General features: G+C 35.7%; 1 protein-coding gene across 4 annotated transcripts in view; it reads left to right on the top strand.

Moving 5' to 3' along the window:
• LOC117420142 (scm-like with four MBT domains protein 2) overlaps positions 1–26739 on the top strand; it is an 80500-nt gene that overhangs the window by 48622 nt on the left and 5139 nt on the right. For all 4 annotated transcript variants that reach the window (XM_034033696.3, XM_058985955.1, XM_058985956.1 and 1 more), the window contains 7 exons: positions 3990–4103; positions 12959–13001; positions 13628–13695; positions 15014–15153; positions 20885–20994; positions 22521–22696; positions 25629–25798. In XM_034033696.3, coding sequence (XP_033889587.2) covers positions 3990–4103; positions 12959–13001; positions 13628–13695; positions 15014–15153; positions 20885–20994; positions 22521–22696; positions 25629–25798 — 821 coding nt within the window. The remainder of the gene's footprint in view (positions 1–3989; positions 4104–12958; positions 13002–13627; positions 13696–15013; positions 15154–20884; positions 20995–22520; positions 22697–25628; positions 25799–26739) is intronic.

Below are 26739 nucleotides of genomic sequence, written 5' to 3'. Positions count from 1 at the left end.
AAACCCAGGAGTGGGTCTAGTCTAACTCCGTGCGCAGTAGTTACTGTCCCCATCGGCATGAGCACACAAAATACCTCAGAAAGAGACAAAGCAATTAAAACAGTATTGATATCATACTAATCTGTGCAGAAAGTTCCATTCTCCTCATTGTTTTACATACTGCTATTGATAAGCCTGTATCAGACATTATTGCTGATAAGGCTGGTCTGAACCCCAGTCTGTGCATCTCTATATCCCTCACCTACTGCTAGCTAACCTCCACCTCCTGGTCACCACATTGCAGCAATCCTCCTTCACAGTGGGTGGGGATTTGCTATGTCATCAATCATAGCCGCCCATGTCCTGTTTTCAACCTAAAGAGAATAAGGTTGAGGTCACAGCAACTGCTCTGTGGAACATTACATCACAAATCTGCAACTTTTTTATGCACCAGGCTTTTTGGTACGTCATTATCATTTTGTAGCTGTTAAAATTAATTAAACATCTATTTTTTGGTTAACTGAAAAAAAAAAAAATCCCCCACCAGCACCTCGCAAAAATAAGAGATTCTACAGAAAATCTCAGTCCTCTAGAAATACCAAAGGGGCAAGGACACATTTTCTTAAAGGAAAAAAAAACAAACACTTTTAACAGTATACAAACAACAAATCATTTCTCAGAGTAGTTTAAAAACATTAAAGTGTTTTTATTCCTATTAGAAAATGTGCCTTTGTGCTTGTAAATTACGCTAAATAGGGTTCAAGGTCCCAGGTGCATGTACAGGAGTTATTGAAGAGTGATTATGAGAAGGAAAAATGGTGAAGACTTGAGAACAATACCTAAGCAATACCCAGCTGAGATTCTTGAGTATTTTAAAACATTTATTGAAAGAAACAAGTTAATTTAGAATTCATCTTGGATACAATGCGAATTCAGGATTTTGAGAACTTAAGAAAGTTTACAAACAAGAGGAGGCCATTCGTCCCATCTTGCTCGTTTGGTTGTTAGTAGCTTATTGATCCCAGAATCTCATCAAGCAGCTTCTTGAAGGATCCCAGGGTGTCAGCTTCAACAACATTATTTTAAATGTAAAGGCTGTTTTAATGTCAGTAGCAAGTCTAATGTAGTTCTTCCTTACAATGATTTTCTGAATGACACCTCGTATCATGCATGACATTGTGGCATTAAAGGCAACGCAGTGTCATCTGACTTTATTTAACATCTGACTTTCTAGTAAGTGACATTTCCTATTTTAGTTATGGTGCTGGTCTATGTAAGTTTGTTATCAACAGCACTGGGAAATCTTACTTTAATTATTCTCATTCTTGGCACAGAAGACAACAGGAGAAGAAGGGAAGCAGACATGTTTCTATCCTCTCACCCCATCCCTATTTACTGGGTTCTTAACCCCTAACTGCAAAACAAATGCAATGCCACATTGTAATTCACAAATGTACACACATCTTGATATGGAAGTTATAGAGATAAATAACAAATTAGCACTGTACTGTTTTATGTTCAGTTTATTGTTCAATGTTTCTGTTCAATGTATTGATTCATTTTCAAAGTACTTTATGTAGCATCATATATGTTGTTTAACCCTTTGCTGCCTTAGCAGAATGTCCATATATGGGCATGAATATGATCACTTTGTGTTTTAGCGCTTGTAGTTTGGCAAACTTAAATCAGAAACGAAAGCCCAATATACCTACATAAAGGCATTAAGTAGCTGTTTCCAATAATATAATGTATTTTGTTGTGGAACGTATTATATTTTTTTCATATAAGCCACGCCTCCCAAAAAAATATAGAAACATGTATAATAATAACTAACATTTTTAAAAACTGCCTATTTCAACCTCTTTCTAAGTTATATAGAAAAAAATCTAGAGAATATAGGAGCTGTGCAATTTTCCAAGGATTTCAAATTAGAAACCAAAAATGAAATCTCTTGTAGAGTTGCAGAGCTACACAAGGTTTTACGATGCATGGTATTTTACGAAAAACTATATGAATCAGCAGTGAACTCAGCTGAAATGGCGGCATCTGTGACACATCCTTGTAATTATAATATTATACGTCCCACCCATCCTAGCCGCAAACCAATTATAGAGAGACATGGCCTGTAGTCATGGTTATGACCCATGCAAAAAAAAAGAAACAAGATTGGTGAATGGACAGCCGAGATATGACATGAAAGGTCATTGATCATATAAAATCGATTTTAAAGCGCTTCAGCAGCAAAAGGTTAAGATACCTTTTAAAGATATTAAAGCCCTTTAAGGTTGTTTCTTCTTTTGCCTTTGATTCTTTGACACACAAAAGTATACCCTTGCTACTCGAATACCAATCATACTTCAAAGTGAATCATAGGAAGGAAGTTTGTGGTCAGAAGAGAAATACTGTTGTAGTTGACAGGTATACAGGGAGCTTACAAAACCCTCAACTTTTGTTCAACTACACATTCACTCTTTACATTCAGAGCAACTTTAAAAACTTTAATACCGTCATACTTGCAATAGCCGTCAAACAAAACAGAAACACTCCTTGTTGATAATCGACATGGTGATTTAAAGAAATAGCTATGCAAAATTGCATCAAATTCTGTTGATAATCCAACCAATCAGAAGGCAGTATTCATGTTGTACTGTAGATCCCCATTATACTGAATCTGAAAAAGTATGTATGGTGAGAGAACTGTTAAAAGCCTGAATCAAATACAATTCTGGTAACAGTGACTCATCATTCAACTTGCAGCTTGCAAGATTTTACACATATTTACAAACTAGTCAGACAATAAAATGACAAACATGTTCCTCACTTTTTTAACAGCTTTGAAGAATCCTTTTTTTAACTGCCAGTGGCACTTCTATTTAGAACTCCATTTAGAACTGAGCAAACACTGTTGTCATTGTATTGGAGGTTAATATGATTTTTACATTCATTTCAATGTGTTTTATTATGATGATAATAGGAAATACTTGTATACTCAATGTATTGATCCTCCAGTAAGATGTATACTGTTCCAAATGTCCTAAAGTCATAAAGACTACAACTTGAATAAATGTACTCATTTGCTCTCCTGAACTGAAACATTGTAATATGCACAGAATTGTTTAGATTTGTTATACACAACTTAATCAAAAGATTTATGTTTATCCAAAGAATGCTGCTGAGAGGTATGTTTACATTTTCAGTTCAGCTGTGAGAAACTCCTGACAGCCCTATTTGTCATTAGAAAAGTGTTTTTTTTTTTTTGTTTTTTTTTTGGTGATGTGTGTTATTTGAATTAATATACTACAACTAAAAATGACAGCATGAGATTTCCAGACTGCTTATCATGTTTGAAAAATCACTTTAACTGTCATATTGTTACACGCACACACAAATTAATCTTTAGATCTGAGCACTGATCATTCACCCATTCACTGTCTGGCCACTTTATTAGGACTACCCCATTGGTTTTGGCATCACTCTCAATTAGAGATGCCAATTAGGTTAAGCATGTGATGTGACATGAGATCCTCGCAGCATTAAATAGCTGCTGTAGTTTATTTAAGCGTCGTTGTAAGTCTAAACCTTTCTTAATTTCTGTTTGTATTACTACGGTAGACCACACAGGATATGTATTATAGGTATGTGACATATCTTGTTAAATCTGTTTTCCATTTAGATTTAATGTTATTTATATGATTTAAGGACATAAGTGGCATAATTCACAATAAAACCTTTTCAATTGTTCTTGATTAAATGTCTTTTAAGAATACAGTGCTAGCACTATAGGCTTGATTATAAACAGCCCTGGGTATAATCCAGGATGTTAGACTTGCAGCCTCTAAAGAGGGTCAGAACATAAAATTAGATCAGTGCTTGGAATTTCAAGAAAAAGTGTATAAAATGCCTGCAGAAATGTTATTCTAATTACATATTGATACATGTCCGCCTTGGGTAAAGGTGTCTGCCAAATAAATAAATAATAACAGCAATGTTATATTTGTGTTCACCTCTAGGTTTGAAGAAGCCATTTCCAGAGTATATAGTTGATGTGGAGTCCATGGACATTTTCCCAGTAGGCTGGTGTGAAGCGAATGGATATCACCTTACTCCCCCACACAGAGTTGTCTGTAAGTACTGAGACACCACAATCATATTTTAAAAAATATGTATTTTACAGTACGCTTTTTATTGTGCTTCTTACAAAAAAGTAGTTGCGGTTATGGTAGAATAGTGTAACATTGCAAACACTAGAGTAGAATAATATATTTAACAGAATATGTCTGTATGATTTTCTGGCCCAGTTTGATTAAGTAAACGCTAGGTCAGATTTACTGAGCTTTTGCCCCAGTGCAAACTTTTCTCCATTTTTTTTCTAAGTAAAATGTTATGTTTTAGAAAAAAGTGTAGCAAAATTTCTTAATCCCCATCACACATCACAGTGCACAAATAAGTGAAAGAAACAGGAGCAAACAAGATGCTGTTTCCTTAAAGATACCCATGTACATTTCCTGTCATCCCAACCAGACACTGACCTTAAAATAGGTATTGAACAGTTCTCAAAGGTATTGTATATCTTTTAAGGCATAGGTTTAATATATTTATTGGTTCAACATGTTGATTTTAAGAATGAACACATTTTATGTAAAAATTGAGCACATATGGAACAAATATATGTTTGATTAGAAAATACATAATCTGCATATTTGCTCTTTTATTGTATAATTGATTTCCAAAACAGCCAAAAAAGATTATTAAAACATATAGGAAACAGGAGGTTATGTACTGTGGAACATTTTTAAAATATTATTATTACTTGTGCAAATTATGCAGCTATGATTGCAAGCTGTTGCTTTAAAATAATTGCTGCTGATGCTGCTATCCTATTTGATATGGTATACATTTGACACTTATCTGTGTACACTGGCTTAATATTACTTTAAATACCACTCCTAATATCAGCCTCCAGTCAGCATGTTAGGGTGATACAGCAGCTTCACATACATAATGAGTATGGGACGTGTCATGCTGAAATCTGCAGAACACATCTGTAATGAGTCTGCGTTAATATAAAACAGATGCCTGCTGCAACAAGAAAAAACAAACGGGGATGCTGTGCTTCAGCAGAGAGGAGGAAGGCCTTAAGTAAGTACAGCTATGGCCAAAAGGTTTGCAGCACCCTATAGAATGAACTCATTTTGCTTCATAAAGTCCAATGAAACCTGCTCAATAATGTTACATTAACATATTGAATTACATACCACTATGTGGTTTTCCAGATACTTAATGAAAAACTGACACTTCTGTTATGGCTTCCGGTAGACTTTTGCGATATTGTGTTGCAGTTTATTTTATTACCTGATGTTAAATAAAATATCTAAATTATGTTCATATAGTTTGTTTGTTTGTTTGTTTGTTTTTAATTATGTCTCAATCCTAAAATTGTAGGTGCTGCAAAACTTTTTGCCAGAGCTGTAATTTCAACATTTTAGGAAACCCATTTACTGCTATTTTTGGCAAAATACTATGCCTTTTACTTCTACCCATAATAAATCTTATTGTTGGGTTTCATTGTATTACCAAATAAATCAAATAAAAAAAATCTGTATGAATGGTGTATGTGCTCCAGATATGGACAACTTCATACATTAAAACACTTTGCAATCTATCACAAATTTCTGAAATCTGTTTGGCCAGCTGAACTGCCAGCATTAATAAAGCACCTTTTTTAAATAAAAGTTAATAATATTTATTTTAAATTAGTGCTGGGACAAATATCAGAATATTCAAACAGATATTTTTTGACGTGTATTCGGATACAAAGTTCAGATGTTTGTATTCACTAGAAATTACAGAAATACCTTGCACTTATTTACCGCCTCGCCAAAAGTCGCGCTACAATTTCAAAAATGGCAAATGAAAAAGAGCTTTGTGTGATATTTGAGATTAATATATATAAAACAACACAGGATCAACACAGCAGCTCTTGAGCCCCTATTTAAAAGTTTTAGACAGCAAAAAGTAAACAAACCAGATTATGCGTGTGCAAGCATTGTACTCTCTATGGAAAGCTGTCTGGGTCAAAAAAGCGTTGAATGAGAATCTCATGACAGAAAAACGTGACATCATTCTGAAATGTCTCGCTTAAACAGTGCCCAACTTGCTGTTAATGCTGTGTAGTGATTTTTATATAGATTGTATATATTTTTTGTTGCGACTTTGTTATGTGGAAAGTAATAAATGAGAACCAAAACGGCGAGTCTTTTCCCCCTTCATTTTACAATGCCATTTCCACATTTTTTGTTTTATTTGAAGTGTTTAAAGTCGAATTTCAGTTTTTGTTTGGTTTTGTTCAGCTACAATAAGGCACACATACACCTCATGTTACTACTTTATGAAAATGTGTCTATGGCCACTGTTTACTGTGAAGAAATGGCAATGGCAAGGATTAAAAAAAAAAAAAAAGTAAAATGTGTCAGAGTTCACGCTAGCCTTCAAAAATGTGCATTTGTAAAAAGCATACCATTTCAAAATCTGTGTTTTCAACCATAACATCTGCATATTGCATCAACATAGTTATATTATTTTCCAATGTAACTATTTCAGATTAACAAAGTTAACATGCAAAGCAGTACACAGTATAAATAATGGTAGTAGAAATAGACATAAAGACAAGCTTACCATGAAACGTTTTCTTTTGAAAATCCTCCAATCCCGACATAAAAATCAGTTTTGTTGAACATATACCAGTGTGTCTGCGGGTAGCTGTCAACATCATAACTATTTACAGTTTTGCTGTTTAAAAGTTATTTAATTTTCCTTTTAGCACCCAAGTCAAAAAATGACTTCTGCTCTTTCCAAATCAAAGTCTTAATAATTCTCAGGAGGTTCCATTGAAATTGTCATGCTTTAGATGATCCTCATAAACGAGAGCATTTGCTGGTCTGCACTCTGTTCTGACAGCTAAAACCCTGTTCTGCTGGTACACAAGATACAGGTATTGTAATTGCAATTGCTGCAAGTTTTGCAAAAGCAGGAAAGATGTCGGAATAGTTCTCAATAAAAAACCCTGCAGGCCTCATCCATGGTCTTAAAACCATGATTTTTGAGCATGTGTTTACTTGTCCAAATTCTTGGCTGAGTGTCAACAGGTAAGATGCTCTGATACAGAGTCGCTCTAATATCAGGGACATGTGCAGTGCTATATGGGATACTGAGTACTATTTATTTAAGGAATAAACAAAACAATGTTTAACTTGAACTGCTATTTGGCATCCATTGTTTTGTAGTTAATTCACTGGGGTAAAGTAAGGCCTACACAACATATTCTCGCCTGTGAAATATATTTCTACTTTGATGTGTTACTGTAACGTCTTGCTGTAAAACACAGGCACACATACAGGCCATGCCCCTCTGCCCCTGCTGCTATGCGGTCTCTGCCTGCGTTCTGAGCAATATAATGGCTTTTATTACTTTTTGAAAATGAGCGAATATCCGAATGAATATTTAAATTATGAGCGAATATCCAAACGTGAAAATCCTGTGTTCATTCCAGCACTATTTTTAATGCAAGAAGAAGAAAAATATGAATCTTGTTAAAAATAAAAGCCCTTAATTGAAAACACTATGTAACACAATTTTTGTTCCTGGGTAGTAAGTGTTATTTCCTAATTGCTTATGCCTCAAAAGTATAGAAAATGGCTATTATTCCCCACAAACTTTGCTTTTGTGACCAGGACAGTGATATTTTGAAATGTACCTATTTCCAATGAGAAAACAGGCGAATTTGTGTCTTTTCGTTCACGTAAAGTCAGAAAAAAACAACATATGAATCCAAATTAACATGTATTTATACTAAAGTAATACAAAAATGACTACAAAAGATTTAGAAGTGAGTAGTTTTTCGAGATTTACGATTATACTGTAAATCACTTTCACGAATCAGCCCCCAAATGTAGTCTCCCATCATGTTCTCGTTATACTGTCCTTGGTAGCGGCGTTCAAAGTCCAGTATATCCTGGTGGAAGCGCTCGCCTTGCTCCTCCAAGTACGCTCCCATGTTCTCCTTGAATTTATCAAGATGAGCATCAAGGATATGGACTTTGAGGGACATCCTACAGCCCATTGTGCCGTAGTTCTTCACCAGAGTCTCAACCAGTTCCACATAGTTTTCGGCCTTGTGATTGCCCAGGAAGCCCCGAACCACTGCGACAAAGCTGTTCCAAGTCGCTTTCTCCTTACTAGTGAGCTTCTTGGGGAATTCATTGCACTCCAGGATCTTCTTTATCTGTGGTCCGACGAAGACACCGGCTTTGACCTTTGCCTCAGAAAGCTTAGGGAAGAAGTCTTGAAGGTACTTGAAGGCTGCCGACTCCCACTTGACGTTGTTCCTCCCCACAGAGAACTCGGTCCGCTTGGAAGGGTCCACCATGCAGAAGTAGCAGTTGCTTGAGTGGTCAGTGGGTTCCCGCCAAATTCTTGGGATAGCGAACTTCATGGCTCTCTTTTCCCCTCTGTACCATCCTACAAAAATACATTTATTTCACCCATGACTAATGTGTAAGAGATTCTCGCAACATTTTTCATATATGATATATTTTTTCAATAACATTGAAAATTGTAAAACATTTTAAAATTAAAAACTTTTACAATTTTAAAAATTTTAACAAATTTTATAACATAAAATTCTGAGCAACAATTGTCCATCTTACCTTCCAGAGTTTTTCTGCAGTGCTCGCAGGTGAAATGAGGTGCCCAGGGTTTGTCTTGATCCCTGACAGGCATGCCAAAATATGGCTTGTAGGCCTCACACATCTTAGCAGATGCTTCCACTGAGTACTTTTTCGCTCTTGTCTTGATAAATTGGCCGCAGACATAGCAAAATGCATCTGCCGGATGCTTGCAGCCTCTTGATGCCATCTCAGAAAAATGCAGATATGTATCAACTTAACCAGCTGGAACTAAACTGAACTGGTGGGCTTAAGGCCTCTGTATTTATACTGCTATTTATATTACTGGAAAGTTCTAGAAGTTACTCCAAGTTTACTCAGCACTGAATCTATCTGGAATGTTCTGGAAAATAGGTAAATTTCAAAATATCACTGTCCTGGTCACAAAAGCAAAGTTTGTGGGGAATAATAGCCATTTTCTATACTTTTGAGGCATAAGCAATTAGGAAATAACACTACCCAGGAACCAAAAAAAAATTGTTACACGGTGAAATGATCTTCTTAATGAGGAAGGTATCCTTAATTATATTTCTCTTTTTAGAGGGCTTTAAAAATAAGTATGTAGCGGTTACAGTCTACAGTTTTGTTTTTTTTGTTTTTTACCACTGAGGTTATCTTTCAGCATGTTAGTCATTTAATGAGAAGAAGACTGACTGCCATCACTCATAATCAGATCCTGGCAGGAAATACCAATGGGAATGTTCCAAAGATAAAACGTGCTCCAATGGGAGGTATTAATCTTAGAATGGTTGGATATATTTTGTTGCTTTTTTTTTGCTAAATTGTCCATTTCATGAGTTATTCTGGCATCCTCAGATCTGAGTGTGCTCAGCCATGACACTGAATTCATCTAAGCATGAGGACAGCAGTCTAGTTCAGTGATCTGACCAAAGGACTAATGCCATGATTCAATCTGCCACTGGGACTGTTGAAAGCAATATGAAGTCAGTCCTGTTTGTTTCCATCAGTGGATGACTGCGATAACAGGATTGCGATCTTGACAAAGCTAGATTTTGATTAGCCAGCTGAACTGCCAGATGCAGCATAATTAAAGCACCTTTTTTTTAAATGAAAGTATCTGAATTAAGCTATTTCTCACACAAGTAGCGATAGTCATTCTTTACATACTGCATAGTTGTAAAGAGTTGAAAATGTGAATGGTTTTATTTAAAGCTTATTACAGTATGTGTATACACTGTGGAAGGAGTGCAGCACTGAATGCTGGTGAACACCAGCAATAGCAAAGCACTGATGCTGGAGGACATATTGCTTGGTGTTCAAGTGTTAATAGGTGTTAATCCTATGAAAACCGCAATCCTATACAGGGTTCTCCCCAGGAATTATGTACAGCCGGGGCGGCAGAACATTATAGCCGGAAGCACTTTTAACAGAAAAATAAACTTGCCTTATCTTAAATATATAATACGACAAAGAATTTGAATAATGTGTTGTTTTTCGTTGACTATATCTGGTTGAGCTTTTTTATGTTCTACATTTTCTTTTTCATTACTGTTTTTTATTATGGTAAATAACGTAGGGTTATTGGAGTTCACAAAAAAAAGGTAACCTTTTCACTTCCTTTTTATCTTAATTATTGAGCTTATTGCTTCATTTAAGTTGTTTTCTTTATGTTTCAGGGCATTTTGATACTGCACGTCTATTTTTGTTTTTCGCTGTTCTACATTTTTTTAATTCAACTGTTCATTTTAACATTTTTTTAACACAACAGTACTCACACGTTTGGTCACCATCATAACTGTTGCATGAAACCGCAGTGTAATAATCCAGCACCTCTGCACTTAAGCATTTGTATGTCAGTTGACAAGTGTTCAGCTGATATCCCATCACACCTTTCTTCTTAAAGGCGTACAGCCTCTATATATGAACCCCCAATATCTCTCACAAGCACCTGGGTACATATTGTTACGATATCACAAAAAAAGAATACAGGTTTTTTTTTTTGGTGCCTATGTACTATATATCATCTTACAGTACAATAATACGACAAAAAATGGACTGAATGATAATACCCGAAAATAATCGTAATAGTTTTTTAATTAAGTAACCGGTGCAAATATAGTATTGGGGTAGATTGCGCCTATAGCCGGCTTATTTTGACTCCCTGCATTCATTGTCACTATTTTTGCTTTGAAAATAATTGGTTATTTTTTAGCAGTCATTTTAATGTTTTAACCTCTCAAGTGCTTAACACAGAAAACCCGCCCCTTCAACTCTCTGATTGGTTAAATGTTGTGTCAAGACATAACACAGCTGTCACGTGGTTCAAAGATTCTTTTTTCACCCAGCAACGTGCAACAGATCTAGTCTGCTAGAAGCGCAATCAATCTTTATTGTTAAAGGCACAGTAGAATCTGCAAGACGGGCGGATCAGGTTTTTTCAGCCGGGCGGCGACAGCTGAAAAGGCCTTGGGAGAACCCTGCTATAAAAACTTGCTCTCTTCAACTCATTCTGATAGAGGAAGTTCCAAGTTTCAGGAGAGTTGTGAAATGACCGCAACACAAGCAGGCCAACTAATACGTAATGACGACAGAGAGTTGCTGCATTGTGAAAAATCTGGCTTTTTGCTTTATTATTTATATATTTCCTGTTTTACAATAAACAAAATATATAGATTTAAATTTTCTTTCTTTACATTTTTCACTACAGTCACTTTAAGAGGGTCCTAACTACAAATGTTTTGAAAACCGTTGGTCCACTCGACTTATGAAAGGAAAAATACTTTAAGAAATGTTTTCTGACAAACTAAACACACTACTCTTACGTTTCCCGGTTTTTGTTCTAACAAATTTAAAGCTGTTCATAATAAGGGTGTAATTCATCAGCCTTGGTGACATTGTAAAACACTAGAGAGAAACAGATATAAAATACACCAAAACTGTTTATTCAGAGCAGTAATTGTAATAATGGTATTTATATTGTTAATAATAGCCACATTTGTATTACTGCTATGTTGTAAGCATAAATAATAAATATAAATTCAGTCAGCAGAGATAAGCATTTGGCAGTATCTTAATAAGCCAACAGCTATGATTATATAAATTCATAAAGTACAGGAGATTTACTGAAGTGCTTTTAAAATAATTCAAATGTATTCAACGGTTAGGCTAATAAGCCTGTGCCTTTTCAATTATTTTAGAGATTATAGGTATTTCTGGTTATGTAGCAACATCTTTGCCCAAGACTACTGGAGGACTTTTTTTTTTTTTTTTTCTTGGCAGCAAAGCAAGGCTTTAGTGTTTTGCCAACTTTGCTTATATGTCTAGGGTACAATAAAACTTAAAGTTTTTTTTTTTTTTAAATTCACTAGTCTTTTATATTTGCTGCAGGAATTTAGCCAAACAAGAACGCTCCTCAAGCAGATTGTAAAGTTGTTTAGTAGGGGTGACTAAACTGGAGAAAATCAACTGAGAGTTTTGCTTTAAATGCTGGACTTGATCCAGACAGAATCAGTCTGAATCTGTGAAATCCTTGCTGTACCAGAAGCTGTATCACCTTTTCCAAAGTTCAACCATGTGAGGCCCTATTTTGAAGTGCAAAGGAAAAATCTTCAGAGAAATAAAATCATTCTAAATATAAAACTAACAGCAGACAACTCAGAACAATAATTTAACTGCTCCTTCTTGCAACCAATACCCTATTCCTAGCATTTGTAATAAACATCGTCATTAATGAAGGAAATGAAAGGAAGTAAAAAGTGGAAAACTATTGTCTCTGAGAAGGAATCCGAAGGCTGAAGGCAATATTGTCCCGTGGAGGACACCGTATTAACCAGAGGGGACAGCATTTGCATGCTGTTGTCACCTTGGGGCTATTCAACAACAGAACGCCATTCAGGGCTTGAGGCTCGTATTTCTCCAGAGCAAGTTTTTGGAGGGGAGTTATTGTTAAAGGATTGCCATATATGTTTAGTTATAAAGTTTGTTTTTTATTATTTATTTTTTTTAAATCAAGTGCTATAGGTATGAGTCTTGTTTTGGAGTTTGCATCACTCATTGTTTGAATTTTCATTTTCCCTTAGTACTGTGCCTTCAACGAGCGAATTCATTTTTTATTTTTTATAAAAGCTTCAGAAAGTACAACATTATGATAGGAAGGTGTATTACAGGAATGTATTTTTGCTAATATATTGGCATGAACATGAAGAATACAAGGATATATTTCTTGCAAAACAGTGTTCTATTACCTTGGTAACAACGTAATAGAAGGCATTCATATCTTTGCGTTTGCTTTGCAGGTCAGACACAGAAGAAGATTGCTGTAGTACAGCCAGAAAAACAGTACGTTTATTGTTTAATCTGATGTTTCCATTTTCTGCCCACTTAATAAAAAAGAAAACCAGTAGAAGAAAAAAACTGTTCCCTGAGAAACTACACTTTCAAAAAAGCAATGAAATAATGCTACTCCATTTCGCTGAAGCATTCTATTCACAGTGCACTATATAAAAAATAAACCAGGCACTCTTGAAAAGACACTATAAGTAGAAATACACTGACTGGCCAACACAATAGAGAATGTTAGTGGAACTGTAAAGCCTCTGCTCTACAATGTATGCAAATGTATGTAGTTCTGTGACATGGCAGTCCTGCAGTGGCCCAAATCACAGAAACCTTCAACATACCTTTCACTCTGGAGATACATGGTCCTACCCACTATTACAACCATTCTAAATATTTTATCCACAAAATGTGTCAGACATATAGAGTAATCCCTACAATAGATAACTAAGCTTCAGTAAATAAAAGTTAAGTCCTGAGTTTACTTTTGGTATTGTAATAATGATTGTAGCTGACCATTAGAGCAACTGTCATTGTTCTCAGCCCAATAAAGTTTGAGCTATCTATTCTATCTTTTATTGTGTTAAAATCCACAGCAAACTGAATCTCAAATATTTTGCTTCCAACAGATTGCTTATCTCCGTGCCTGTGGAGAATGTACCTCATAATATCTGTCCCAATGCTCCACTGGATACTGGTAAGTTTAACTGTATACTTAAGTGTGCAATTATTAATATATAAAATATGGACAAACATAACGTGTTCAGTGACAGAAAATGCAATTAATTCTCAGTGAAGTGAACAAGGACTTACAACAGTACAGTCCTCAAACTGCTAGGCTATTAAGTGGCATGTAAAAAAAAAAAAAAATACTAGGTTACATTTGTCAGAATTCATATAACTTGGGCTGCTTGGTGTTCAAAACCTATACTGTAGGTAATAAATTATACCTATTCTTATTTAAAAAATAATGAAACAGGTTTATTGTGTGACTCATGAACAGCGAAATGTTTAGTATTACACATGCACTTGCAGGGAAATAATGATTATTATTTGCCTGTACAATGTGGGTGGGGAAAAATAACTATTTATGTGTTAGACAATACATATCATTATTCTATTATTATTATTTTTTTAACTCTCAGGAATATATTTAGCTATATACTGTTTTGGTGCTAAACGAATTTCTGTTTGTTGCAGTTGCCTTACTGCAAACAGACCCTTAATCCTTTAATGCTTAAGACACGCCATATTTTTGTTCTTCTTTAATGTTGTCAGTTCACGGGGCGTGAACCAGGGCTGCGAGAGGAAGGGAGTGTTTTGCAACTTAGGATTCGAGGCTCAGACTCTAGAGCAGGGGAGAGAGAGAGAAAAGGATGGGCCAGACTCCAATCAAGAGACCTTCCCTATGGAGTCGAGTGGCCCTATTGGCCTCCAGGCCCCTGAAAACAGAGTCCTCTGACTTCTCAGAGAGTTGTTATAGGCTCGACCTCGCGACTGGGTCCCAGTTAGCGACCGGGTTCGACCCTCAGAGGACGGAACGGCTTATACGAAGCCTTGACGTAAGGAGGAAAAGAGAATCTGAAAGAACACAAATAATTGTTAGTTATGGGACTCGAGCACTAAGAGCACTAAGAGGGCCATGTCCCAGGAGGATAAAGGATGAAGTAAGACAGAGCCTTCTTTCATGAGGCATGATATATAGCGCATGAGCTGTGAAAGAAGTGTGGCCGGTGGTCCCTTCTGACCGCACGAAGAACCTGTGGAGTTATGGGAACTCTAGGTTGGGGAAGTGAGAATCACTATCCCCCCAGAGTGGACCGACACAGAGGCACGGCATATGAAAAAGTGAGGAGGAGGAAAAAAGCAAAACACAAGAGAAAGAGTTGAGCTGTGACTGGATTTAAATAGGAAGTTAATGGTGATAGAGAGGTGAAATTAGGAAGGAGCAAAGCCCTGGTTCACGCCCCCCAATTTCACAAATGTTAACATTAATAGGTCATTTATTTTCCCAGGTACCACTAATGGGAAGTACTGCTGCTCCCAAATCTTTGTCAACCATCGATGTTTCTCAGGTCCCTATTTAAACAAAGGGAGGATAGCAGAACTGCCTCAGTCAGTAGGCCCGGGCAAATGTACTCTTGTCCTCAAAGAGGTAAGCATTAGGATGACTATATGCAGTTAGAATTTAAGGAATGACGTGAAATTAATTCAAAGTAAAGGGTGTCTTAATGGAAACTTTCAAATTATACATATTTGTCTTCAATGTATGTAAAATATGTTTTTGTAATATATGAATTATGTTATGCTCTGTGAATTTTATTTTATGTTGTAAACAGTAAGCACAGCACCCATTAGGCCACATTTATCAATGCATTTTGCAAATTTTTGGTTTTTTAATTATTAAGGCTGGTTCATACTTTGGATTCCGACATCATTTCTGGTCGGAGTCAAGGGTCTCCGACCTTGTGCAACAGGTCGGAATTATGTCATCCACACTCTTGCAACGTGCGTCGTTTTGGGAAAGTCCAGAAATGAAGAATCTCTGCTGATTGGCGTTCTTCTGCTTTTACTCAGTCCCCCGGGTCTATTGATGTGATCAGTGCAGATCCGGGGGGAAAAGAAATGTACCCGATGTTTTTTTTTGTTTTTTTTTAATCTTTCATTTCTTTAAGCTATTAACACATTTGTGGCAGTTGTTGAGGTTCATATTTATTTTCTTTTTTTATACATAAAACAAAAAAAACCCGGAAAAACTAAGGCACAGTTAAGGCGGTTGTTTTTACATTACGTACCCCATTGCTGCTTGCAGACGGCTGTCTTGGCAAGTTGCTATTTCATTGGTCCACAAAAAAGTACTGTGAATTAAACAGTTATGGTGCAGTTCTACAGTTCACATTGCAGAAAATGGCGAAAAGAATGTAACGAAAGGAAGGTGCTGGCGAAAAATTAAGATATATTTATATTTCTTTTCTGTTCAGTGACGGGGGGGGTTGATCACAAAGCCTGTAGACCCCCACTCTCTGTTTTATTTACATTTTTTTGTAGAGCGCAACAGACCACAAGTGGTTTCAGAGCGCTGTATAGGACATAGATATACATATACAAAAAACAGCACACATGCATATACAAAAAACAGCATACATGCATATACATATAGCTCACCTTCAAACCATGAGCACCGTCTCTGCCTTCATTATTAATGCTTTCCTGTTAAAAATATACTGACGGTACGCTTGTGTCTTATACAACAATAATTAAGTCTGCATTTTTTTATTGGTCCGCATGAGTACCTGCATACCAGTTATGTGAACCCCTGATTATGGATCAAGAGGTTCCAAGGCGTTGGAAAGACATTCTCTGTATAAGTTAATACGTTGTGTGAATGGTGTCTCTTATTGTATAAGAGATGTCATCTTGAGCGGTTCTGGCTGCACAAACTGCGCTAGATGATGTCTCTTACACAATAAGTTCTAGATGTATACAGTCTCTTCAGATCTGTTCTTGAAATCGGCTTTTTATGATTTACATAATTTAAGCCACGACAATCTGCATGTTTAGCTTGTAGATTTAGGTGTTTTTTTTGGTCGTCACTCCCTCTAGTAAGCTAATGGTTTTAGTGTTAGAAAACGACTATTACTTTGCTACTTTGCAGAATGTTAAGGGTTTTTTTGGTTTTTTTAAGTTGTACACAGACCCTTTTTAATGTGTAAACATTTTTTTTTTATTAAACTTACATGACAATCAATTAGTGTTTGTTTTTATTCGCACGTGTTTTGTTTATTAACAATGCACAAGTTTGAGATTAAACAATAAATCATTATTAATTATTTTTGATAATGATACTTATTGCTTTTATTGTTCATTTTTAAAAACATTTTAGAAGTTTGTGTTATTATTATTATTATTATTATTATTATTATTATTATTATTATTATTGTTCTGATATCTACAGGGCTGTCTTAGTGGATTTAACTGTTATTATTATTATTATTATTATTATTATTATTATTATTATTATTATTATTATTATTATTATTAATAACAATGGTAGATCTAATTCCGTTTTTAAATACAAATTCATACATTTTCTTTATTTTCCAACGTTTTGCATACCGTATCCTTGTTAACCAGTGCATATAAAAAGACTAATAATGCTTTCGCTTTATACTTGAGGGTGTACAAGTTCCCACTGACACACAACCTTTTAACAAGTTGCTGGAATGTTTAAATTGAGTTACAATGTTGTGTGTTAGCGGCTTCTCAATGACCGCATGAAGCATGTGAAGCTAATGATCTAATATAAACGCCGGTCTTAAATAATCGATGGTTTCCAATATGCGCCAGGTCTGCTGGCAAATATTGTAAATAAATGCCAGAGGCGTTTAATTGAAGTTTTACGGTGCTTCTTTTTTGACCTTTAATAATTAAAAGTGAGTGACTTTCTGATGTAAACAAGGTGCATTTGCGATCCAAAGGAACAAGAACATTAAAAGAAAAGACATGCTGTACAACATTTATTTCAGCCCTTGTGCACAGGTAAAAAAAAAATAGATTTCACTTGAAACTAAATATATATTTTACCTCAACTTTATTTGACTGGATACTTGCATCAAGTTTCACAGACCCTATTTTACCATCCTGACTTGTCAAAAAAAATAATTTAAACACATTTACCTAATTTTGCTTGGCAGGTGCTGTTTTGTTCACTCTCAAGTATTGGCATCTCTAGGTTTGTGAAGCCAGCAGTTAAAGTTCACTTATTATTTGGTAAACATTCTAATTTCAGGTGTAATCTGAATCTTAACTTCATTCAATTTGTGTTCCTGAGCAAAAAATCCAACGCGGCAGTGGATCCCAGATTCCTGCCACTTTTCAACTTTTTTTACTTCTCACTTTCATCTCTGAAAGTCGTACAGCCTTTTTTCATGTGTCTGCGACCTGAAATCGCATGGGGTCGGAAGATGTTGAAAAATCTCAACATTTGCTGCATGGTTGTACGCCGGTAACCATCATAGTGCAAGACTTCGAGGAACTTTTAATAGAAGAAGTTCATAAACATCCACATTTATATAACCCCTCACTTAAAGAATATAGAAATGCCACAATAATAAAAACAGCGTTGGTGTGTATTATTCAGAAGAAAAAAAAATAGAAAAGGCCTGGAGAGAATGTAGAGCCTGTGGCCACACTTTGCTGGGAATTGCCAGTTGCTATGTGCAGTGTAACTGCAAGTCTTTCTGCAGGTGTCACTGGCATCGCATGTGTATTTTTGCATTGAAGTAATGGTCCCAATTTGTTTAACAGATCATCAAACCTTTCGCCTTTCATACCTAAAATATCTCTCACATACCCGCATCTCTCTAATTAATGCATACAATTCTCCCTCAGTTGGTTGAGAAGACGATGTACCAACAACGTCGCTTTTGATTTTTTTAAAACCTTTTGTATAAGAGGTACAAAATACCACATCTCTTAAAATGTCAATTTTTCAAATTACGCGAATACAGTCTGTATTTAAAGGATGAACGACAGCTGCAAATAGTGAAGCTGCAGAGCTTTTATAGCTGTCTACGCCTGACATATCGCATTCATCTGCGACAGGAGTATGAACCAGCCCTTAGTCTTACAAAACTGGTAACAACAACTGTTCCACACCTCTCAGTCATAAAATTGACCTTCTACGTTGCATTTAACTAGTTGTGCTACATTTACTGTCATTATTTTCTTTTCACAAATAAATATGGTGAACATTTTTTGTAAATTTTGGTGTAAAGGCGTTGATAAAAACTGTCCGATTGTTACTGTGTTCTGGTAACCAGATGTTTTATATTTATATAACACCATGTCTCAAAAACAGCGAATCCTTCCAAACTTAGTTGCTGGGCTACAGACAGCTGATGTTAGAAAAACTGTAGCCATTTTACAATCACAACTTTGATTATTTTTTTTATTTTTTTTTATATGGTTGAATTGCGAATTAACTGTACAACTAATACTCAAATATAAACATAAAAATGTTTTTTTTTTTTTCTTTTTGTTTGTTTGTTTGTTTCTTGGTATCACTGCTGCGTAGCTCTGAGGGAGTTCATTCGTAACATTTTTTTTATAGTATTCAGAATGATGTACTTTGTACTGTATAACTGTAAGTTCATTAGGTTTGATGTGTAGTTGCTGGAGTGAATCAGCCCAAGGCAAATACTTAAATTGAAACCACTTATATATAATCTGAGAATATTAAGATGCCCACTGTGTGTTCATTTTTTATTATGGAATATCAGGATCCCCAGAGCAATATTAAATTTTAATTGTATTATAAGCTCTAAAAAAGGATGGATTGCATCGGCATAAGCATAGCGCATATGCCAAAAATGTGTGTGTGTGTATATATATATATATATATATATATATATATATAGTGACAGACTGGGGGGAGGAGGAGGAAAAAAATATAGTCCAGGAGGAGTTACAAAAGACTACATCCCCTAGAATGCAACATGAGGGAGCCAGGATGAGAGTCTCCTGGCTCCAATCGGTAATAATTATCACCTGCCTGCAATTTAAACCAAGAGAAATGTTTGTTCGGGCAGTCTCCAGTCTGTCTGTGGAGTGAGGCTGTCATAGTGGTGACAGCCTCACTCCGGTAAACGGTATAGCAGTCCGGTTTTATAGTTAGGGATTTACCCGAAAAGTTTAGTTAGCGCTCTAAAGAGTTAGGTTTTGTTTTGTTTTGTTGCAATTGTCTTTTATTTCTGTAATCAATAAAATGGCATAGAAGTGCCATTAAAAACTTCAAATTCTTGTGTCTGGGTCTGATTTTAAGGGGCTACGAACCTTAAAATTAGTGAAATCTTTCACATTATATATTCTACCACTCATGTGGCTAAGTTTCCATGAGCTATTCTTACATTAGGTCATGAACAGTTAGTGAACAGATCTTTTTTTTTTTCATTGTGACATACTGCACAGCAGTTACATTCTATTCCTAAGCATGCTGTTTTCATATAAAACAATAGGTTACCGCAAAGTACCATCACACGAGTTAGGGTTGCTGCAGAAATCTTATTAATATATTATTTATGGTAAATGTAAACATTCGTGGCATGAACTAGATATGTTTGCTATCGCCACGCCCGCCCATGACATCAATACCATATGTCTTGTTTTTTATGTTATATTCTCTATTACTCATAGCCTCAGTTGTTTAATTGGAAACTGTGTTGTGTTTCTGAAAGTAGGATCCTCCCTCTAATCACATAAGTAATCAAACTTTCTATAAATAGCCCTATCTCCTACGCCTCCTTGTCATCTCTTTGTTCGGTCCTCCTCCTCCCCTGCCTCCACCTTCCAGCGCCTTGTCCAGGGGGAAGGTGGCCCAGAGTGCCACTTGTCCAGCCCGCTGGCTACAGCTGTCATCAATCAATAGTCATTACATCACAGCTCAGCCAGCAGCACATGGGGCGTCTATCGAGCTCTATTGGGCCAAAGTGTATTACATTTCATTATGGGCATGGCCTTCTGTCAAATGCAATAAACAATTGTTAATTTATTTTTATTTTCAGTCTGTTTTCTGAAAGGTATGTTAAATTGCATCCACTCGTTCATTATACTGAGCTGTCATGAAATTTCAGCTTTTACATTTTTAAATTGGGTTCACTTAATCTGTTTTGTGTACCTGCAGGTAAGCATCAGGATTACTGTATGCAGTTAGAATTGAAGGTGTTTTTTATTTCCGAAGTCTGTATTCAGCATATGAATTACACCAGACATTACATTATTTGTACTGGTACTATCTTTTCACATTGAAAGGGCTTGTTGGTAGAGACCGCTATACTATAATATCAGGTGTTTTGTTTTAGGGACTCATCGTATTATTTATTTCCCAGGTTCTCGGCATGTTGATCAATGCTGCATATAAACCAGGCCGTGTACTGAGAGAACTACAACTTGTAGAAGACCCACAGGGGAACTTTCAAGAAGAAACATTAAAAGCCAAGTGAGTTTTTACAACCTTTTGAAGTTAAATCTGAATAGCTAAATGTATTAGTGGTACTAATTGTAACTAAAGGTATTATGTGACTAGTTGGCCCATCTGTGTATAGTTAAATACAGGTTACTACAGTTTGGATACCCACATTTTCCAGAATGGAGTACAAAGATCTCTATTTAGTACCTAATGCAGTATGCAACCAGTCCGGAAACAAAATTCTGTCATCCGATGCCTCTATTCTAATGATCTAAACCAGGGGTTTTCAACCTTTTTTTGAAAATGTACCCCTTCTGTCTGGAGGTTTCAGCTAAAGTACCCTTTACAATTCTCGCTCACCGAATGATACCACAGTAGCAATAAAAGGCAGAATAATATGATTTTTTTCCCCCCCTGTTTATTTAATATCTAATTTTTCACAACAGTTTGGGAAACTGCTGGTTTAAAACAGAATACCAAACAGCAGGCTTCATTCTTAAAACTTAATTACAAACATGTCTTTGGATGCACAGAATTAAAAGACAGCATTTAGGAATCTCTTTGGAAACACTAGTATTCGGTTTCTATAATCCCCTTCTAGAGGATTATTTTTTCTCACCTACTAAAAATGTCAAGAGCATCTGATTTTTCTTATTTGTATTAGTTTACTGTTATGCCTGGACTGCACTGGATGCAATACAGCAGGATAATGTGAATATGTAAAGTGAATATTACAAACTGTAAAGCGACTTTACATGCAGTCCTCTGGTACAAGATGTCAGCCATTCTTCATAGGTTTTCTTGTCCATCGTCACATCTAGTAAGATTAAAACTGTGAATCTGTATTATCATTTAACAAATAGCAGTATATTGTGGGAAGCTGTAGTACCATCTATGTACAACTGTAGTGTGCTACATTATATGAACTATACAGTATTACAATCATCTGACTTTTAGCAAACTAAACATTGTAGTATCAGTGAATGTTTTATCCACCTTAAATATATTTGTCTAAAGCGCTGTCTGAGTTTTTTGAAACATTGCAATCTGTAAACCCCATGAATTTATACATGTACTATTGAAGTTTTTTTTTTTTTGATGGCCAAATTAGGCAGAATGCAGTTGCATAGCAGTGCTTTAACATAATCTGAAATCTTCTTGTAAACTCAGTTAAAGAAAGGTGAACGATATCAGTTAGCTAAAAAGTCGGATGATTTTAATACCGTGTTTGCCCGCATTTATTTGTGTAATTGTTTCTTACATTACCACAACATATAAATCTACACAGTTGGTCAACTACGTGAATATCAACTGTTATTCTGTTCATTAAAATAGACTAACATTAATCCATTGTTTTTGAGAGTTAAACATTTGAATACAGCCCAGTACTTTCTGTCCTACGACGTGGCACAGTGAGTGAATGCACTTTTGTTTTGACACAAGAGGATGCATTGTTGTTGTTTTTTCCGGAACTGCTCCAACAGGATGCTTAAGACATTGCTCAAAAACCTGTTGATCAATACAGTAATTGATACTCCTGTTTTTAAATAAATCAGATACAAAGGGAAAACTTACAGATCAACGATCAAGATTGTGAGAACCTCTGACCAGGTGTCAGAATTCTGCAGGAAAGTTTGCCTCAAGCTTCAGTGCTGTCCTAATTTGTTTAGCCCTGCCTTGGTCACAGACAAGTGCCCCGAGAACTGCTCCATTCACACCAAAACCAAATACAGTAAGTATTAAAACAGCGTTTTTCACATCTCTGTTTGTGCCAGTTGGTTACATCATTTGATTAGAATGCTGCTCTGGTTTTAGTAATTATTTTCCAGTTTGAGTTTTTGTGTGTTTTTTTTCCTACAAGTTGAAACCTATGTTTAATCAGCATAGATTAATTGGATATAAGTTAATAACTGATTGGCTTTTGGCAGAGCTTACAATAATTCTTTAAATTAGATGCACAGTCTTTGTATAATGACTTGAGTTGCCTTAAGTTATATACCTTGTATAACATGCACTTCCTATACAGCAGACACCCTATCAAAATAGAATCGTATTTCCTGTTCATTCTGTCCACCTCATTTATAACAAGCAGATATTCTTCTAAAATGGTGTATGATGTTCCTTAAATTATGGTGTTTTACATTTAAGTGTACCAAACTCAGATGATGTACATTGGGGGGCTATGTAATTTACTGCCTTGAGTTATAAATTACACAGAAAGCCATTAAAGTGTAGCGTTATTAAAAAAAGAATAAAGCTGCAAAAAACACTTTACCGTTGTAATGTCAGTGATCTAGAATGCAATTTAATCATGTGTTACGAAACCATAAATAAATATTTAGAAGTAATCATAACGTTTTAACAGTAGCTTGGTTTACATGCACAAATAAGAATAAGGCTAACTTTGTTGCCATGTGTTTTGGTAGTACCTCTTTTCAGCAATTTGGGTTTACATGTAGTTTTCTTTTAGGGTGAGAAATTATCCTTCAAAATGCAAACGGTCTAATGAATATTAATATATGGGAGGGTTTATTTAAATATTCCTGTCAGTGTTCCAATTTGGCCTTGCACCGCAACTGATATCGTTCACCTTCCTTGAACTGGGTTTACAAGAAGATTTCAGATTGTGTTGAAGCACTGCAATGCAACTGCAGTCTGCATAATTTAGTATTTTAAAAAAAGCGAGAGAAGCAAAAACAACCTTCAAGAGTACATGTATATATTCATAGGGTTTACAGCTTGCAATGTGAGTTTCAAAACCAAAACACAAATATATTTAAGGTGGATGTGACAGGGTTGCCTGATGTGGTGACGTCAGGCTAGAAGCAGGAACTGAGATACACAGACAAAGTACTCCGGTGAAAGACAAAAAATAAAAGGTTTGAACAAAAAAACCACTGACAAAACAAAAGTTTTAACCAAACAAAATCACAAGACTAAACCCTAGGTCAGGCTGGGCAATCGCCTGCAGTGACCCAATAGTTTACTTTCAGTTTTGTTTCTTTTCTTTTTCATTTCTCCTCCACTCGCTGTCGTTTCTCTTCTCAACACCCACCTACTCTCCACCCCGAGCAGGGAAAACTGCAGGGTTTTTATACAGGTGACCATCTCCCGATTAGCAACAATTAATTAACTCGGGAGATGGTCACCTTCTGCACAAGGTTTTTAATGTGGATGGGGCTTCTCATCCACGCTGCAAAATAATAACAAACATATGGCTTTTCCATCCTATAAAATATACAAATTACACAGGGGCGGGGGTACCCGTTCTAAAATAAATAAACATTTTCTTTAAATAATAAACAATACATTTTAAATCACAAACAATAATAACACACTCGGCTATTCGCCATCCTGTGAGCTGTGAACTACGCATGCATTTTTTACTAAGCATTTTTAACTACTTATATATTTATATTCTTCATCATAATAATAAGAATAATAGTACCGGAATCCAAATTCCACAGGACCTGTGCAAGGCTCTCTGCAGTTGAATGTTGTTATGTATTTTTTTTATTGGGGTATAACGGTATTATAGTTCCACAGATTCCTCATTAGATACCCTGGATATTTCTGTAACTTTCTGGAAGTTCGTTTTGTAAGTCTTGTACAAAGCTGATATTAAGCCCCAGATTTGTCTCTTTGAAAAAATTCAACAAAACCAAAAGGTTTTTTTTTTCTCTTTTCACAAAGCTTTTCTTGTAAAAGAGATTTTGCCTTATGAATTAAGTTCCAAGAGTTTTCACTTCAACTCTATACACAGTCCGCTCTAGCCTGGTGCTGTGGTCGGTAGCCTGCAGCAATAATATAGTTAAGTTAATATAGCTAAGTTAATTTAATATATTTATGTTGGGATACAAATATGACTTTTTATTGTTCTTGGTAAACATGATAGATGCTACTGAAGACAAGTGGAACATCTAAGGGACTGAAAAATATCAACCTTAAAGCAATTAGCTATCTGATCACCAAACCTATAAAATAAAACTATATAAAAAATAAAAAAAACCTGTCTGTATTCCAAAGGGCTGCATTTTTTTTTAGCTGTGTGGTGTTTTTGTAGCAGCTGCAGTATTTTTTAAACCCTTGTTTATAAAACAACTAAATTATAAAACACCATCATTTTAGGAGTCATCTGCAAATGGCAATAATTTTAAATGTTATATAAATGGTATCATGAATAAAAAAACATGCTGAATGAAGAGGTCTCTTAAACCTCAAGCTCCCATCCTGTGCTCATTTAGTCTTATTTGGTCAAAGAAGCTTGCCAGTGCTACTGTCGGCAGATCTCAGTTAATGAAGAATTGCTTGGTACAGCATTTTAGTGGAAGGTTGTGCAAGGTTACATCACAAACGAGATCTTCACAGCTGAAGGCGATTTACCTGCCCTGTTGTGACTGTGCATTTCCGATAGCGTGAGGAAAGTGCATGGTATGTGCGTGCTATGTCATATTCTCATGACACTGGAAAGAGAATTTGGAGTTTCTAAATTGCATGTAAACCAAGCTAATGTCAACCCTGATATGGCCATCATTTACCATGCTTAACCATGTCCAGCTCAATTAAATACTCTAGGCCACAGAGTTTTTAGTTTTTAGGCCTTACATTACGCCTTCATGGAATGCAGTAGATTAATATTTGATTAATTTTCTCAATATTATTAGCATATTACTATGGGAAGAAGAAAAAGGTCATCAAACCAACAATTGGTGACAGCTGTGTAGAGAGTAGCCTAACAAAGCCTGCCAGGCGTAGAAAGAAGCGCAAATCCATCTTTGTCCAGAAGAAAAGACGATCCTCGGCAGTAGACTACACGCCAGCTGCATCCCCACAGGTAAAGCACAGAATTGTTGCTGTACAATTTTAATACAAGATGTGGTGTTATTGCTGTTAATTGTTAGATGCAAGTTACCAAGTTTCAGTATCTTTACTAGTTTCACCACTGTTACTATGAGCAGTAGACAGCAGTAGAAAATATGGCCATCAGTCAGGCCTTTTACTGGCCACATCAATTACTTTATTACAGATGACATTTACTCTGTTGAGCTTTGCATCTTTAGTAATACAAAATATAACTAGCTGTCAGATTTTATATTACTTAGATTGTGGGCATGGAAATCAAAGTGTTAACTCCTTAATTTGCACAAGTACTGACTTATCCTGCAGTCCAGTTAATGCATCAATCAGCACTTTTCCTATCAAAGCTACTGCAGTCTCATTAGTGATGTATTTAACCTAATAAATTCAATTCAGTCAGTGAGTAATTATGAAATGTGTAACTAAATCCAATCTGACTCTCTTGTTAAGCTAACTGCAGCAAGAGAAACACTGAGACGTATAAAATAACAGATCAGCAGAAAGTGAGTGTGTGTGGAGGAGTTGGGGGGGTGTTGTAGGTAGAAGTGAAAAATTATATAAAACCGCAGAAATGTAAAGGATGGCATATTAAAAAAACAATGAAGAGGTGGAGGGGAAATTGTGTTTTATTTTAGAGTGAGATTAGGGCAAGCAAAAATAGCACAGCTGCAAGACAGCGTCGATAAAATAACACATATTAGAAAACAGGTGTGAAGTGTGAGAAGAATGTAAAACAGCCCATATTAGAGAACAGTAGAAAGAAAATTGGAATTGCAGAGATGCTTTTATATAGGTGATTGAGAAAACTAGCTCATAGCAAGGTGTCTGGACAAGTGAAGTAGACAGTGTTTCAGCTACTGCTTTCATCATTGTAACTACAAACTAAAATAAATAAAAGCTTCACACCCCTTGGGTTAG

This window comes from Acipenser ruthenus, chromosome 14 (assembly GCF_902713425.1).
Source record: "Acipenser ruthenus chromosome 14, fAciRut3.2 maternal haplotype, whole genome shotgun sequence".
NCBI classification, from domain to species: domain Eukaryota; kingdom Metazoa; phylum Chordata; class Actinopteri; order Acipenseriformes; family Acipenseridae; genus Acipenser; species Acipenser ruthenus.
The sequence above is the reverse complement of the archived record's forward strand: the minus strand, read 5'-3'. Positions and strand labels throughout refer to the sequence as shown.